Source organism: Pleuronectes platessa, chromosome 1 (assembly GCF_947347685.1).
Source record: "Pleuronectes platessa chromosome 1, fPlePla1.1, whole genome shotgun sequence".
NCBI lineage: Eukaryota > Metazoa > Chordata > Actinopteri > Pleuronectiformes > Pleuronectidae > Pleuronectes > Pleuronectes platessa.
In genome coordinates this window covers 32,157,047-32,171,314 of record NC_070626.1, presented here as the reverse complement: position 1 = coordinate 32,171,314, position 14,268 = coordinate 32,157,047, and the positions used below count along the sequence as shown (strand labels likewise).

At 44.0% G+C, this 14,268-nt stretch overlaps 1 protein-coding gene across 1 annotated transcript in view; it reads right to left on the bottom strand.

The window, feature by feature from the left end:
- Positions 1–6,743, bottom strand: part of LOC128432067 (EMILIN-1) — an 11,397-nt gene extending 4,654 nt beyond the window's left edge. The window contains exons 1-5 of the mRNA XM_053417718.1: positions 6,307–6,743; positions 3,084–3,209; positions 2,031–2,242; positions 1,398–1,675; positions 548–799 (exon numbers count right to left, since the gene is read on the bottom strand). Coding sequence (XP_053273693.1) covers positions 548–799; positions 1,398–1,675; positions 2,031–2,242; positions 3,084–3,209; positions 6,307–6,440 — 1,002 coding nt within the window. The 5' untranslated portion in view covers positions 6,441–6,743. The remainder of the gene's footprint in view (positions 1–547; positions 800–1,397; positions 1,676–2,030; positions 2,243–3,083; positions 3,210–6,306) is intronic.
- Positions 6,744–14,268: the final 7,525 nt, after the last annotated feature.

The window sequence follows — 14,268 nt, the reverse complement described above, 5'->3', positions numbered from 1 at the left end:
TAATCAACCAATCAACTAATCAACCAATCAACCAACTAATCAACCAATCAACCAACCAATCAACCAATCAACCAACTAATCAACCAATCAACCAACCAATCAACCAACTAATCAACCAATCAACCAATCAACCAACTAATCAACCAATCAACCAACCAATCTACCAATCAACCAATCAACCAACCAATCAACCAACTAATCAACCAATCAACCAATCAACCAACTAATCAACCAATCAACCAACTAATCAACCAACTAATCAACCAATCAACCAAATAATCAACCAACTAAACAACCAACCAACTAATCAACCAATCAACCAATAAACCAAATAATCAACCAACCAACCAATCAACTAATCAACCAACTAATCAACCAATCAACCAACCAATCAACCAACCAATCAACCAATCATCCACCCATCCACTCAACTCATGTGTCCAATGGAAATACGTCTGTTGGAGTATTTGATAGGGCTAAAGTAATTCATTGTGTTGTGAGTATTTGGTTGTAATGTTGTGTTGACATCTTGTCAGAAATGTTGAACTGTTCCTTCACATATGGCTGTAGTCACTTCCTGACCATCAGGGGGCGCTGTGATTAGTTGACTGTAGTTTGGTGATACCTGACAGGAGGAGCAGGACAGCGACACTCTGGTCTCCAGCTCCCTCAGGATCTCCTCCTTCAGTGAGTTCAGCTTCCCTCCGCTCAGTCCTCCTCCAGGAGAACCTCCGTCCAGATCGTTGGTTTTCCCGTTCACCAGGTGGTTGTTGATGCTGAGCAGGTTTTTATCATGAGCCTGTCGGAGGAGAAGGAGCCAACGTGAACAAAACAACACAAACTATCAGGATCTGACCCGTCAGGATCTGGACTATCAGGATCTGGACTATCAGGATCTGGACTATCAGGATCGAACTATCGGGATCTGGACTATCGGGATCTGGACTATCAGCATCTGGACTATCAGCATCTGACCTGTCGGGATCTGAACTATCAGGATCTGAACTATCAGGATCTGGACTATCAGCATCTGGACTATCAGCATCTGGACTATCAGGATCTGACCTGTCAGGATCCGGATTATCAGGATCTGGACTATCAGGATCTGGACTATCGGGATCTGGACTATCAGCATCTGACCTGTCAGCATCTGACCTGTCGGGATCTGGACTATCAGCATCTGGACTATCAGCATCTGGACTATCAGCATCTGGACTATCGGGATCTGGACTATCGGGATCTGGACTATCGGGATCTGACCTGTCAGGATCTGGACTATCAGCATCTGGACTATCAGCATCTGACCTGTCAGGATCTGGACTATCAGGATCTGGACTATCAGGATCTGACACAGCAGCCCCACAGGTAACTATGGAAAAAGGGAAATGCTGCCACACCTGTGTGCGATTGTCCAGTTGGTCCAGTTTGGTCTGGATACTGTGAATCGTCTCTTTAATCTCTGGCTGAGCAGCATCAGCAGGGTTTCTTCCTCCTGACGAACCTCCTCCTCCTCCTCCTCCTCCTCCTCCTCCTCCTCCTCCTTCTTCTCCTCCTCCTCCTCCTCCTCCTCTGCTGACGGACGGATTGTTCATGGTGGACTGCAGGTCCTGGACGATCCTGGTCAGACTCTGGATCTTCTCCTCAAGCTGCCTCATCTTCTCATTCTCAACTTTTCCTTCAAAAAAATAAAAAAATAAAAAGAAGCAACAGAGCGATAAGAGGAGCAGTTCTTGAAGGTCACCAGCAGAGGTCAGCACAGGTCACATGACTGCTGCTGTGTGTTGGACTGAGAATGAAAGTTTCTCGAGTTGGTTTCACTGAACTTAGAAACAACAAGCTGTCTAAAGAATTTAAATGAAAAACTTAGTATTAAGATCATAAACAGCTGAGAATTATAATATTCAACAACTCTTTTGATGAAACAGGTCTGAAACTCCTCTAAAGCCAGAGAGAAGAAATGTTTAAAGTGTCTTTTAACGACACCATGATTAAAAAACGAGTCTAAACATTAACGTTGTGACTCCACTCACCACCGTGTCCCCCGCTCTGTCCTCCTCCAGAGCCCGTCCCTCCTCCAGGTCCAGGTCTGGGCTGTGGTCTGAAGGTGGAGACCTGGGGTCCTGCTCCACCAGCTGGACCGTTGGAGCAGTCCTCTCCACTGTAGCCATGACAGCACTTCCACTCCATCTGCGTCACCATCTTGTACGCCACCTTGTAGCGCGGCCTCATGAAGCTCCGGTACCTGCAGAGACACGTCGGGGTTCTGCTGTTAGACAGGAAACCGCTTGACACGACCGTCCAATCACAGCCAGCAGCCGACCGGCTCGTCATGACCTGTCCATGTGACATCATGACGTGTCAATGTGACATCATGACGTGTCCATGTGACATCATGACGTGTCCATGTGACATCATGAGGTGTTTATGTGACATCATGACGTGTCCATGTGACATCATGAGGAGCCCGTGGGCTGCGGGCTGTGATTGGACGGTTTCATGTGCTCAGTGAGAGAGAACCATGTTTTGCTTCCACCTGCAGAAACAGGAAGTGAAATCACATAATAAACGTGGATTTGTTAATCCCGTGAAACGAACCGATCACCACAGAGTTTCTTTACAGTTTCCTGCTGATCAGAAGATTTTCTCTATCTGATCTCAGATCTCAGGCAAACTTCTCTTATTTCTGTTTCCCTTCAGTCCACCGCAAATATGTTGGCGAGCAGCTCTCGGCCAATCAGAGCCTCTGAAAACTGAAAGTAAAACTTGATTGAATCCATCTGTGGGGCTGCAGGGCCGGTCGGCCCAGAAGAGAATCACCAACAGAAACACCGAGGAACAGATGTTAGAATCCCTCATGTGACCTGTTTGTTACTGTTTACAGTCTCTATCAGCAGGAAGCTGTGTGTGGAGGAGTGGCCTGATGGTGGCGCTACACACACAGAAAACACGTCAGCAAACTTCTGAAGGAGCAGCTGCTAATACTGTAAAATGCAAATAACTAAAACAGTGAAGTCATCATGCACCAACATTCCAGCGTGTGTGTGTGTGTGTGTGTGTGTGTGTGTGTGTGTGTGTATACTCACACCACCACTCGGCTGCACTGTCCGCTCCCCCAGCTGCAGGGATGATAATCAGGTTTCACATACGTCTCCACTCCGTCCTCGACAACACAACTCACCGTCTTTGTCACCACAAACGAACACCAGTTCCTGTGTCACACACACACACACACACAGCACAACATTGTTGATGTGTGAGGGGTATTGTGGGTAAAAACTTCAGCAAATGTTCAGCGCGTGGTGGTGATGTCATCAGTCTTTTTGTGTTTAAATTAAATTATGTTTAAAATTCTCTGGAATCCTGAACAACCATCAGGAATCTACTGGTTTTCAACTGGTTCATCGTTTCAACTGAAAAATATTTTTTTTAATTTAATGTACAAATGATTAAATGTGGAGACAAAATGAATCGAGGAGATTTGAGTCTTTGTCAAGTTGACACATGATCAGTGAGACACACGAACAAAAAACTGTTAAATTGAGATGATGTCTCTAAAAATGTGTCTTTAATACAAACAGAATTTATTCTGGGTTTTTATTTAACTCGATTTAAATTTAATTTATATCAGATGTGTTGAATTCATTCTATGTTTTTCAGGTCATTTTACATTAGTAAAATAAAAAGAGAAGGGTTAGGGTTTCCAACATTCAGTCCTGATGTCACTGTCACGTCTTCACCCTCAGTATCAGGAGCAGCTTTGACCTTTGACCTCCAGCCGGCTGAGACACTGACACACCACAGACAGACGAGAGGAAACATTCGACCTCATGAGAGAAGATGTTCAGATTCTGGTCTCACTTTTCTCGTCCACTTGTTCGTACAAACACGACAAACAAACACAAACCTTTCTAACTTCAGAGTTGTGCTTCTTCTTTGTGAGGACGCTCGTCGACATAATGCAACACAAACCTCAAACATCACGATTGTGTTGAGCAACTGGTCCTCACAAACACAGAAGAAGACACACACACAGACACACACAGCATGATGTCACTCTTTCTACAGGAAATGAGTCATTTAGGCGTTTGTTAAAAATTTTTATGATGACATCTCAAACTTCACTGTGTGTGTGTACGTGTGTCTGTGTGTGTGTGTGTTTCAATTCAAGCTGTAACTGTGACTTCATGTGAACAGTTACAGGGAAACAACACAAACGACAACTTGTCTTGTTCAGAAAATGTTTATTTAAAATAAATAACATCAATTAGTGTTTGAGCATCAGGCTCATGTTTGTGTTTTTGAGTTTGCACCAAAGTTTCTAACTTCAGATTCCAGAAACGCTTCCATCGCAAAAATAATAAACAGAAGTGTTTCCTGCCTCGTGTCCGACGTGTTGAGTCGTGAACATGAGTAAAACGTTCAGAGACTGAAGTTCTGATTCCAGAGATGAGATGAGAACTGAACCCTGAGAAATCCACCTGTCACAGCAGCAGAGCTTCAAAATGACGTGAAGAAGAGAAGTATTACAAAGGAAAAGGTGTTTTTACATAACACACACATGAACATTAAAGTCACATTACTTCAGGAATTGCTGACGTGCAAATAAAAAACCTTTTTCAAACAACTTTTTGTGACATTTGCAACTTTGCTTAAATTCAACTTAATTGAAGAACGTTTGGTGACATCACTGAGTCTCTACTTTTTCAAAAATAGAGAAAAATTATTTTTAATATAATCACTTTGTGAACAATGATAAAGCTCAACCAAAAAGAACACATGCATGTGACGGGGTGTAATGCTGCTCAGTGTCTATCTGTTGGGTCTCATAGAGTTTTCACTGGTCTCTGCTCGTGTCCTCCTTCATTCCCTGTGAACCCACGAGCAAGGCAGCTTCATCGTCCTCTCTCTTCAGCTTGGCTTCTGAACACTGTCTTGATTGTCACTGATCGGCTGCTTCACGTGAACGAGCTCTGATCTCACTGTGTGTGTCTCTCTGAGCGAATGACTGGGGGGGGGAGCCCCGGGGCCTGTGTGTGTGTGTGCTGTCTGGACACACACACACACACACACGCACACGCACACACACACACACACACACACACACACACTCGTTTGAGAATCCGTGTCGTAGACTAACATCCTGTGTGAAGGTTCAGTGACACAGGACGTAAACTGTGTTTGAGCACGAGCACAAGAAGATATTGAAATTAACGTGAACATTTATATTGTTATAAGATCATAGGAATGTATCTTGTACAATATGAATATGAGTTTGAGTAAACTGGTAAAAATAGTAAAATAATGTGAAATATATGTATTTATAAATGATATAATGCCACAGTAGTGTACTGGTGAGTGTGATATAGTATAAATAGACATTAACTCACTGTAATATGCAATTTGCTATGAATATAAAAAATGATCTGTAAATGTATAGAAATATAGAAATAACTAAAATAGTGAATTTCAAGCAAATCTGTGCGTTCCAACATTCAACAGGATCATAATACGTTTAGTTAAACAGAAGAATGTCAACATCAATATGACCTCATTTATAGATTAAGTTATAATCCTTCAAACTAATGAAATACGATTATTATAAACTAATATATATATATTCTCCAAATATGAGAACATCAGTGAACGTGAAGTTCTTCACTAGTTTGTTCAAGTTAAAATCTGTTACTGACGGTTCCTGCAGAACCAGGACCAGGACCAAGACCAGGACCAGGATTAGAACCAGGGTCAGGACCAGGACCAGGACCAGGACCAAGACCCGGACCAGGATCAGAACCAGGGTCAGGGTCAGGATCAGGACCAGGACCAAGACCTGGACCAGGACCAGGACAAGGACAAGGATCAGAAACAGGGTCAGGACCAGGACCAGGACCAGAACCAGGGCCACGGTCAGGAACAGAACCAGGGTCAGCTGCAACGTGACACTTCACCACCAGATGGCACTAAGCTCTACACGCTGAGCCTTTAAGGAGCTGATGCTCATCGAGGAATCATTAGTTCTACTGACGGATGTTCTGGGTTTAAAAAAATGTAAATAAAATCTTAATTAATTTAAATAACCTGACGCGTGGGACCAGCAGAGAGGACGTCACTGTGACATCATCGTGACGTCACAGTCAGATGTATCGAACCTCCAGCACCAGGATTCAAACCAGCAACTTTTAAACACTTCCTCTTCTCTTTCACAATAAAACATCTGACAGAGAACCCTTCTGAGATGACGTCACCACATCCTCCTCCTCCATCACCATCATCATCCTCATCCTTTCCGTGCACGTGTCATCCTACCTGTGTCTGCTGGCTGCACGGACTCCATGCGCGTGCCCGCCGGTGTACAGGCTGTAGGAGGGTCGCGTCGCGAACGCGCTCTTGTCGTGCCCGCAGGTCCAGAGCGCGAGCAGCAGCAGCGGGAGCGCGGCCATTCCGCTGATCAATAAACAATCAACACGCGATCACTTCTGAGATCCTCTCATCTCCATGTAGACCCGTTTCCTCCAGGTCAGGTTCTAATGATCCATGATCTGGATTCTGGTCCAGACTCGAACTTCTGCTCCGGTTCGAGTCCCGCCGCTCCTCCCCTGCGCCTTTAGTCCGGTTGAATCCCCCGTTAATCCGGTTTCATCCCAGTTTAATCCGGTTTGATCGGTGAGACTCGGTCTGAGATTGTTCATCAGAACTTTTCATGTGAAACAAAGAAAACGTTGCGACAGATTGAAGCAGCTGCTCCTCCTCTTCATCACCGCCCCCCCACCCAACTGACCCCGCCCCTCCCACAGGAGAAACCAGACACGTGCGCCTCTGCAGCCTCACCTGCAGTACGAGGACCTGGTACTGGTTCTGATCCTGGTCCACAGTCCTGGTCCAGATCTCCAGTCTTCATCAAGATTCAAGATTCAAGATTTTTTATTACCAAATGCACAACAATACAGTCCTGGACAGTCCTGGTCTTCATCACAGTCCTTGTCTTCATCACAGTCCTGGTCTTCATCACAGTCCTTGTCTTCATCACAGTCCTGGTCTTCATCACAGTCCTGGTCTTCATAACAGGTACTGGTCTACATCACAGTCCTGGTCTTCATAACAGGTCCTTGTCTACATCACAGTCCTGGTCTTCATCACAGGTACTGGTCTTCATCACAGTCCTGGTCTTCATAACAGGTACTGGTCTACATCACAGTCCTGGTCTTCATAACAGGTCCTTGTCTACATCACAGTCCTGGTCTTCATCACAGGTACTGGTCTTCATCACAGGTACTGGTCTTCATCACAGTCCTTGTCTTCATCACAGGTACTGGTCCTCATCACAGTCCTGGTCTTCATAACAGGTACTGGTCTTCATCACAGTCCTGGTCTTCATAACAGGTACTGGTCTTCATCACAGGTACTGGTCTTCATCACAGTCCTTGTCTTCATCACAGTCCTTGTCTTCATCACAGTCCTTGTCTTCATCACAGTCCTGGTCTTCATCACAGTCCTGGTCTTCATCACAGGTACTGGTCTTCATCACAGTCCTGGTCTTCATAACAGGTACTGGTCTTCATCACAGTCCTGGTCTTCATAACAGGTACTGGTCTTCATCACAGGTCCTGGTCTTCATCACAGTCCTTGTCTTCATCCCAGTCCTGGTCTTCATCACAGTCCTGGTCTTCATCACAGGTACTGGTCTTCATCACAGTCCTGGTCTTCATCACAGTCCTTGTCTTCATCACAGGTCCTTGTCTTCATCACAGGTACTGGTCTTCATCACAGTCCTGGTCTTCATCACAGTCCTGGTCTTCATCACAGGTACTGGTCTTCTTCACAGTCCTTGTCTTCATCACAGTCCTGGTCTTCATCACAGGTACTGGTCTTCATCACAGTCCTGGTCTTCATAACAGGTACTGGTCTTCATCAAAGGTACTGGTCTTCATCACAGTCCTGGTCTTCATAACAGTCCTGGTCTTCATCACAGGTCCTTGTCTTCATCACAGTCCTGGTCTTCATCACAGTCCTTGTCTTCATCACAGTCCTTGTCTTCATCACAGTCCTGGTCTTCATCACAGGTCCTGGTCTTCATCACAGTCCTGGTCTTCATCACAGTCCTTGTCTTCATCACAGTCCTGGTCTTCATCACAGTCCTGGTCTTCATCACAGATCCTGGTCTTCATCACAGTCCTGGTCTTCATCACAGTCCTTGTCTTCATCACAGTCCTGGTCTTCATCACAGTCCTGGTCTTCATCACAGGTACTGGTCTTCATCACAGGTACTGGTCTTCATCACAGTCCTTGTCTTCATCACAGTCCTTGTCTTCATCACAGTCCTGGTCTTCATCACAGGTCCTGGTCTTCATCACAGTCCTTGTCTTCATCACAGTCCTGGTCTTCATCACAGGTCCTGGTCTTCATCACAGTCCTGGTCTTCATCACAGTCCTGGTCTTCATCACAGATCCTGGTCTTCATCACAGTCCTGGTCTTCATCACAGTCCTGGTCTTCATCACAGGTCCTGATCCGTCACCATTTTTCCAAGTTTTAAGTTTTATCAGTGAAAAGTGAAGGACAGTTTCAGTAATAAGAGAAATATCATATTAAAATATACATTTAAACAAATTAAAGTTCAATACAACATTTAACACACGTGAGGATGAAAGTGGATCAAGTCACTGAATGTAAAAAATGTAAAGGACATTAAATAACAAACTGTGTTTAATTGTTTTCTTTATGTTTGAACTCAGATTTTCATAAATCTAAAGATTCTCGGTCGTCAGGTTTCTTCAGTTTGACGTGAACAACGATAGATTTACATTTATAAACTGGATCTATTATCTATATTAATATTTGAGTGCATTTATTCACACTTTGAGCAAAAGTTACAAAATCTCCCCAAAAGAAAAATGAACCTTTTTAACATTGTTGCAACTTTCTGATAAATTCATTATTGTAAATGTTGTGATTTATGAACAAAGTCATTATTTCACATGATATGAAAACGTTACACAACAGAGACTGAAACTGTAACTGAAAGTAACTGTAACTGAAAGTAACTTTAAACTAACGTGAGTCTGAAGAAGATGATTAAACTTTGTCTCACGTTCTGTTCTGTGACTTTTCACCTCGATCGGAAACTTCCTGAAGTTAAAGGATGTTTCATATCAGCTTCTCCTGAAATAACCATTCACACACACACACACAGAGACACACACACACACACACACACACACACACACACACACACACACACACACAGACACACACACACACACACACACACACACACACACACACACACACACAACACTCAGATGATAACAAACTGTCTCTGGAAGCTTGTTGTTCACTGGGTGTGTTGGATTTGTGTCACTGAACGTTTCCACTGGGTGGAGCATTAAGTCACAAATTCTTTGACCTTGATGTAAATTTTGTTTTTATCCACAATGATGTAAAACATGACAAACTTTCATGGCTCTATTTCTGTGAAGGGCTGAGGCCCTGTTCTATCAGGGGCCCCCAGCCCCTGAGGGGCCCCACAGCCCCCCAGGGGCCCCACAGCGGCTCTGATAAGGATTTTATTTATGGTTTTATTACAGAGATAATTTGGAGCTGAAGACGTTAAAGGAGCAGATTTATCATCCCACTCTTAAACCTGGGGTTCACATTACCCACAATGCAAATGGACCTCGTCTGAACATGAGGAATAATTCACACAGATGAATCCGTCTTTTCAGAATAAAATATATATGTGAAGAAAATAACGTGAGCAAAGTTTCTTTTCACAATAAGAGCGTCGGAGTTAAACAGTGGAAACTCTCTTTATCAGACCCCCCCCCCGCTCCTTCCTCCCTGTATGGAGACGGACCACCCAGAATGCATCACTTCACTCACACTGTTTCACTGTTTGCACTTTATGAGGCAGTTTTAAAAGAAGCTGTTGTTTTAATGACAGAGTCACATTCCACAGGAAGAAGCTCACGTGAGAAACAACAACAGCTGCTTCACACATTCAAACCTTATTGTAAAAAAATATGATCATTCTAAAAAAATATATATTTTACTGCTTCTCATTATGGATGGAAATAAAAATCAATAATCAGATGAAATCATGATCTGTGACACCATCTCTCCTCGCGTGACGACCTCCGAGTCATCGATCGACCTCATTGGTTCAGAAAATAATATTCATCATCAACACAATCTGTCTCCAACGACGACAAGAAGACAACCAGGTCAACAACAACATCACACACATGACACTTGACACACACACATAACCCTGAACCCGTGGACAGAGCAGAGAAGAAGAACCAGGGGTCACATGACAGTGACATCACCGTCAACATGACTGTTATTTGTTGTTCCAGCAACAAAATGTGTCGACTCATGTTTCACAGAAGAAACATTTGAAATGTGGAAACTGTGACGTGGTGTTTTTGTTTCCACGTGTTGATGGAGCCTGTGTCTCTGCGAGGACGCGGCTGGTGCCTGTCAGTCCACACTGAGGGAGGAACAGGTGAATTCCAGGCACTGCTGCAGTGCCTCTGAGCAACACACTGACAGAATCAATCAATCAGCTGATCACTTACCTCATTTGAAGCCTGACGCCCCTCCTCTGTCACCTGTACGGCCTGCAGGCGCTCACCTGGCTACCTATCTGACCACCTGATCACCTGATCACATGACCTCCTGATCAGCTGACCTCCTGACCTCCTGACCTCCTGACCTCCTGATCACCTCAGGGGTCAATAAAGTCTCCACTGGTTTTTAAGAGCTGCTGTAAAACACAGACGTCCTGAGAGGTTCTGTCCGTCTGAAGGCTTTTATTTTGATATGACCCTGCAGGCCGCCGTAGCTGGTCAGAGGTCGAAGGTCAGAGGTCATTCAAATGTTGACTGAAAGAACTCACTACTAAGACCCCCCCCCCCCCCTCAAATAACAGACCATTTAAATACAGGGCTCTGTTCTGTTCGTCTATACATACCCAGAATAAAGATGTTAGAATTATTGAATAAAAGGTCTGTGTGGATCCAGGTCTGTGTGGAACCAGGTCTGTGTGGATCCAGGTCTGTCTGGATCCAGGTCTGTGTGAATCAGGTCTGTCTCAGAGGTGTGGGTCACAGGGACTCTGGGACTCTGGGCCAGGGTCTCTGTTGGTCATTGGGACTCTGGGACTCTGGGTCAGGGTCTCTGTGGGTCACAGGGACTCAGGGACTCTGGGACTCTGGGTCAGGGTCTACAGAGTCCGGTTCAGTCTGGGTGAATGTGGGCGAAGCTGCGTTCTCTGTTTATCTCTGTTCAGCTGAAGCTTCACTTTAACACAAACAGCTTCATATTTAGTCTGAGAGCAGAAAATCTAAACTCAGCTCAGTGGCTGGGGGCGGGGGGGCGAGGGGGGGGGGGACATACCTGGAGGCCCCGTTAACCCTCACTCTGCTTTTTCCACTCACCCCTCCCCCACCCTCCCCATCTCCCTCCCTTTGTTTACTTTCCACGATCCTTTCTTTCTACAGAAGAAAATCTGAAAGATTCAGGAGGAAAAGTCTGAATCAGGAAAACAGAGAATGAACTGGTTTTCATCTTCATCATCTTCATCATCTTCATCATCACATCTCCACCATCTTCATCATCATCTTCATCTTCATCATCACACCACCAACATCTTCATCATCTTCATCATCTTCATCATCACACCACCACCATCTTCACCATCTTCTTCATCACACCACCACCATCTTCATCATCGTCTTCATCTTCTTCATCACACCACCACCATCCTCAGCATCTTCATCACACCAACAACATCTTCATCATCTTCATCATCACACCAACACCATCTTCATCATTATCTTCATCATCTTCATCATCACACCACCACCATCTTCAGCATCTTCATCACACCAACAACATCTTCATCATCTTCATCATCACACCAACACCATCTTCATCATCATCATCACACCAACACCAACACCATCTTCATCATCTTCTTCATCTTCTTCATCACACCACCACTATCTTAATCTTCATCTCACCACCACCATCTTCATCATCTTCATCTTCATCACACCACCACCATCATCATCGTCTTCATCACACCACCACCATTTTAATCATCACCATATTCATCTCACCACCACCATCTTCATCATCTTCATCTCCATCACACCACCACCATCTTAATCATCATCATCTTCATCACACCACCACCATCATCATCATCTTCATCACACCACCACCATCTTCAGCATCAGTCAGCTGGCCCCGCCCTCACACCTGCACCCTTTGCACTCACCGGCGCCATCACCTGTTTGAAAAATGGTTCGTCATTGAAACACAGTGAATTCTGGGATATGCTGGACCAGGAGGGATCAACCAATCAGAGCCTTTGAAATGAGACGAGCACTTGATTCCCCTGATGCATGATGGGAGCTCGGAGATGTGAAGCTGTCAAACTGAAGAGGGAACTTTTTCAAAGGGTCACAAACATTTAGTTGTAAATCAACGTGACTTTTATTCTGAAAATAGTAAAGAAAAGATATAAAAGGTCTAAAACCACAAAAAAACAAAAAAAAAGAAACTGATTAAACTCTTTAACTTTACTTCAACTCTAAAATTCAGTAACTTCATGTTCTGGTGTGGATTTCAGGTAAGAAGGGAATTGTTCCACATGATGAAGTGAGCAGGTCACATGTTCTGTTTCTGACTGTGTAGAAATCAAACGTCCTCCTCCACTCGGCCTCAGCAGCTGGAAGTCATTACACCCCACCCCCCCGTGTTTCACCACATTATAAATCCACTCAGGACTCAGAGACGAGTCCGAGCCAAGTGAGTCGAGAGTAACAGCAGCGCTGAGTCGGAACAAGTCAAACCCTCAGATTCACAAAATCAATATCAACAAGCCTCGATCGAAATGTTACAATTTTAACGTGAAAATGTGTTTTCAAGATGAAAAACTACAAAATAAATCAGAGAGATCGTTGTGACGGAGCGGATTTAAACCTGCAGCAAAGTCACTGACCAATCACTGACCAACCCGGATCAATCACTGACCTACCAACCCTAACCCATCAATCATCAAGTGTCAGTCGCTGCTCAGGTTGTGTCTGTTGTAGAAACATAAACTTAATTCTGTTTAAGAATCTGAAACTTGAGTAACAACACTTTGACTCAGTTATTTAACATGTTGATGAAGTTTAGAAGAAGAAGTTTCATTAATGTTGCGTCTGATAAAAGTTTGTTTTGCTCACGTTTCTCTCTCCGACTCTTTGAAAGTGGGGTTTAATTTAATGAGTGGAACCTCCAGCAGAGAACAGACACTGGGATCAGTGCTGCTGTTCAAACGGGCCTGTTAAACTTTACACTCTAGTAAAAGCTGGATCACAACAGCAGCTCTGAGATCAGACTGAACACAGATTCTTCACACTGGAAACCACCGAAGAAAAACGGACTCATTTTTCATCAGTAACGTAAAAACTTCACAATTCAATTCTGATATTTCCCAGAATTCTGCCTCAACCTTGTTCCTGTTTCCATGGATCATTAAAAAGATTTATTTTATTTTGAAATCACTCAGTCTCTTCTAACAGGAAACATGTGGAGCAGCTTCTCTGAAAAACAAATTCCCAACAAATTTAGCTGTGAGCTCTGATTGGTCAGAATAAAGTCACCTGATCAGTCGATGTTACACAACTGACAACGACAACAAGACAAAATGATGAAAAGCCACAAACACTAATGAACGACATCAGAACATCTCAGTACAAATCATCTCATCAATAATTATCTGGAGTTGAGTTTTAAATCAAATCATCTGATCACTATGACATCACTCTGACGTCACTATGACATCACTCTGACATGTTGTCCTATGGCTTTAACTTTTAAAATCAAGCGATTTGGCTGATGACATTATTTAATCGGCAAAAGCTAAAAAAAAACACATCTGGAAGAATATCGATGTGAAAATGTACCTCACAAAGAAAACCACGCCCCCTGGTGTTGACAGGAGAGAAACTGCTGCAGGTTCAAATGAACGCGATCATTTCCGCGAGGACTCGGCTGCTCACGCTACTTTCAGTTATTGTTGTTCACGTGAACAGATCAACGTGTTGACAGGAAACATCAGCACCAACATGACCAAACTGGTTAGTGGCCAGTGGTTGGTGAGTTCTGGTTAACCCACTAACCACTGAGCTGGTTTTCACCCACTGACCCTGATGTGATGTGACAGCGACTGAATTCATGAGCAAACTGAGAGAAACTCATAAAAGAGGAAACG